This window comes from Phalaenopsis equestris, unplaced genomic scaffold (genome assembly GCF_001263595.1).
Source record: "Phalaenopsis equestris unplaced genomic scaffold, ASM126359v1 Scaffold000058, whole genome shotgun sequence".
NCBI classification, from domain to species: Eukaryota; Viridiplantae; Streptophyta; class Magnoliopsida; order Asparagales; family Orchidaceae; genus Phalaenopsis; species Phalaenopsis equestris.
In genome coordinates this window covers 347,413-349,250 of record NW_018164500.1, presented here as the reverse complement: position 1 = coordinate 349,250, position 1,838 = coordinate 347,413, and the positions used below count along the sequence as shown (strand labels likewise).

Below are 1,838 nucleotides of genomic sequence, written 5' to 3'. Positions count from 1 at the left end.
TGCCTGCATGAAACTCACATGTCACAACAATGGTGAGAACAAATTTCAATAGGCTAATTAATTCGCATCAGCTTTTCTCCAACCAAGTTCAAAACATAATAAAAAGCATTAAAATAAGTCATAAATAGGTAAAGAGGAGGCGACCGTTGTCAGAATTGAGATTAATGCATTCCCTTTTCCCAGCAATGCATTTCAAATTTGAAATGTTAAATCTTAAGGTTACTTGCACGTTTAGCTCAAAAAAAGGAAGAAAAAAAATCTGACAGAAAATTAAGGTGAGGTTTTGCTGATAGAAAAATTAATCAGATGGATAATTTTGATTAATCAGTTATATATTACATATATTTCAAACCGAATTTAATGGTTTTTAGATTTAATTTCTCCAAACTTTTTTTTCCAAATTATGAGATGATAAACAAATAGAGATTAATATTCTGATTTAGTCAGAATTACCAAAATAAAAAAATGAAAAAGACATGAGAACAAAAGAGAAAACGAAATTAGAAAAAAACGTATTATCGCACATAGATTTCTAATAATACCCATACCAAAATAAGAAAATTCTAATATACTTTTATTTATATATTAAATTAATTCTAATTTTAGTTCAACTTTTAATAAAAAAATTTATGAATATATTTTTTTTCTTATTTCTTCCCTTTGGCTTCCCAGTGCTCACTGCAGTAAGACGAGGATAAAAACATAGCCTAAACATTCACAAGTTGTTGAACTTTATAGAGGTGTTCTCTCCCTGCAGAGCAAGAAAAGTCTACGTAGAAAACTAACGAAAACACTTAGAAATGAATGGAGGACTAATATGACGCCCAAAATCAGAGGCAATTAATCATTTGCCTCTTCACATTAAAACAATCATAAAAGAAAATTATCATAATGAAATCATTTAAATCCTTGATCCCTTGTGAGTCAATCCCTACCTCAGTGGGCATTCTCTCTCAGAACCTTTCTTCCTAATCCTATCTGAATCACTAGGAAGCTAATTCAATAATATGAGCAGCATTAACATGCAAAACAAAGTCATAAAACTGAGGTTTTCTTCAACAAGCACCATTCATCGCATTGCCATTTTCATCGAACTTTAGCACTCCCGCACCACCGCCAGTTAAAGCGGCGGCCGCAGCGGCGGGAGGAGAAACACCACCCATCGTTTCTCCCCTACGAGAGCTCGAATGCCCAAACAAATGGTGCTTGTTATTGTGCATCCATACCTTGAAAACCCCCTTTCCGACTCCAATTTCACTGCAGTACTTTTCGACTAACTCTTCATCTCTTTTCTGTAGCCGCCATCCAAGTCTCTCAGAGAGCTCCAGCATTCTGTCCTTCTGCTCCGGGCTAAATTTGGTCCGAAATCGCTTCCTTAGAGGCGTCAACGAAACCACGGGGGTCGGGATGGCGAAGGATTTTCTGGCAACTGCAGGCGAATCCCCATCCCGTACGCCGTTGCTTAGAGCAAGTAGCATGTGCGGAGCCGAAGAGAAGTATGTAGGTGGGGTAGGGCTAGGGCTTCTTGGCCGAGAATCGTTCACATCGGCGTCATCGCCATCATCTTCCTGCCCGTCGCGCTCGCCCTCTCCTTCAAGGCTATCGTCTCCGGAAGCCGCGGCGCCCGCCGCGCGGTGGCGGATGGCGATCCGGCGGTGAAAATTTCTATGACATCCGCATGCCGCGCATCTGAGGGAGGTTGGGTCGGCAGGGTTAGCAGTTAGCGACGGCATGAATTCTCCGCAGCCGTCCAGCGCGTGGCCGCCGAGGCTGGCGGCGTGGTTCTTCAGGCACTCTCGATAGAGAACCTCATCCGCTTCGTGGGCCACATGCGGGGG

At 41.6% G+C, this 1,838-nt stretch overlaps 1 protein-coding gene across 1 annotated transcript; it reads right to left on the bottom strand.

Annotated features, from left to right (window-relative positions):
* Positions 1-652: 652 nt before the first annotated feature.
* LOC110019470 (zinc-finger homeodomain protein 9-like) lies at positions 653-1,816 on the bottom strand (the record flags this gene model as incomplete). The annotated part of the gene is given in 1 exon segment (XM_020717137.1): positions 653-1,816. A coding segment is annotated over 1 exon segment (761 nt), but the record flags the coding sequence as incomplete, so codon positions are not given.
* Positions 1,817-1,838: the final 22 nt, after the last annotated feature.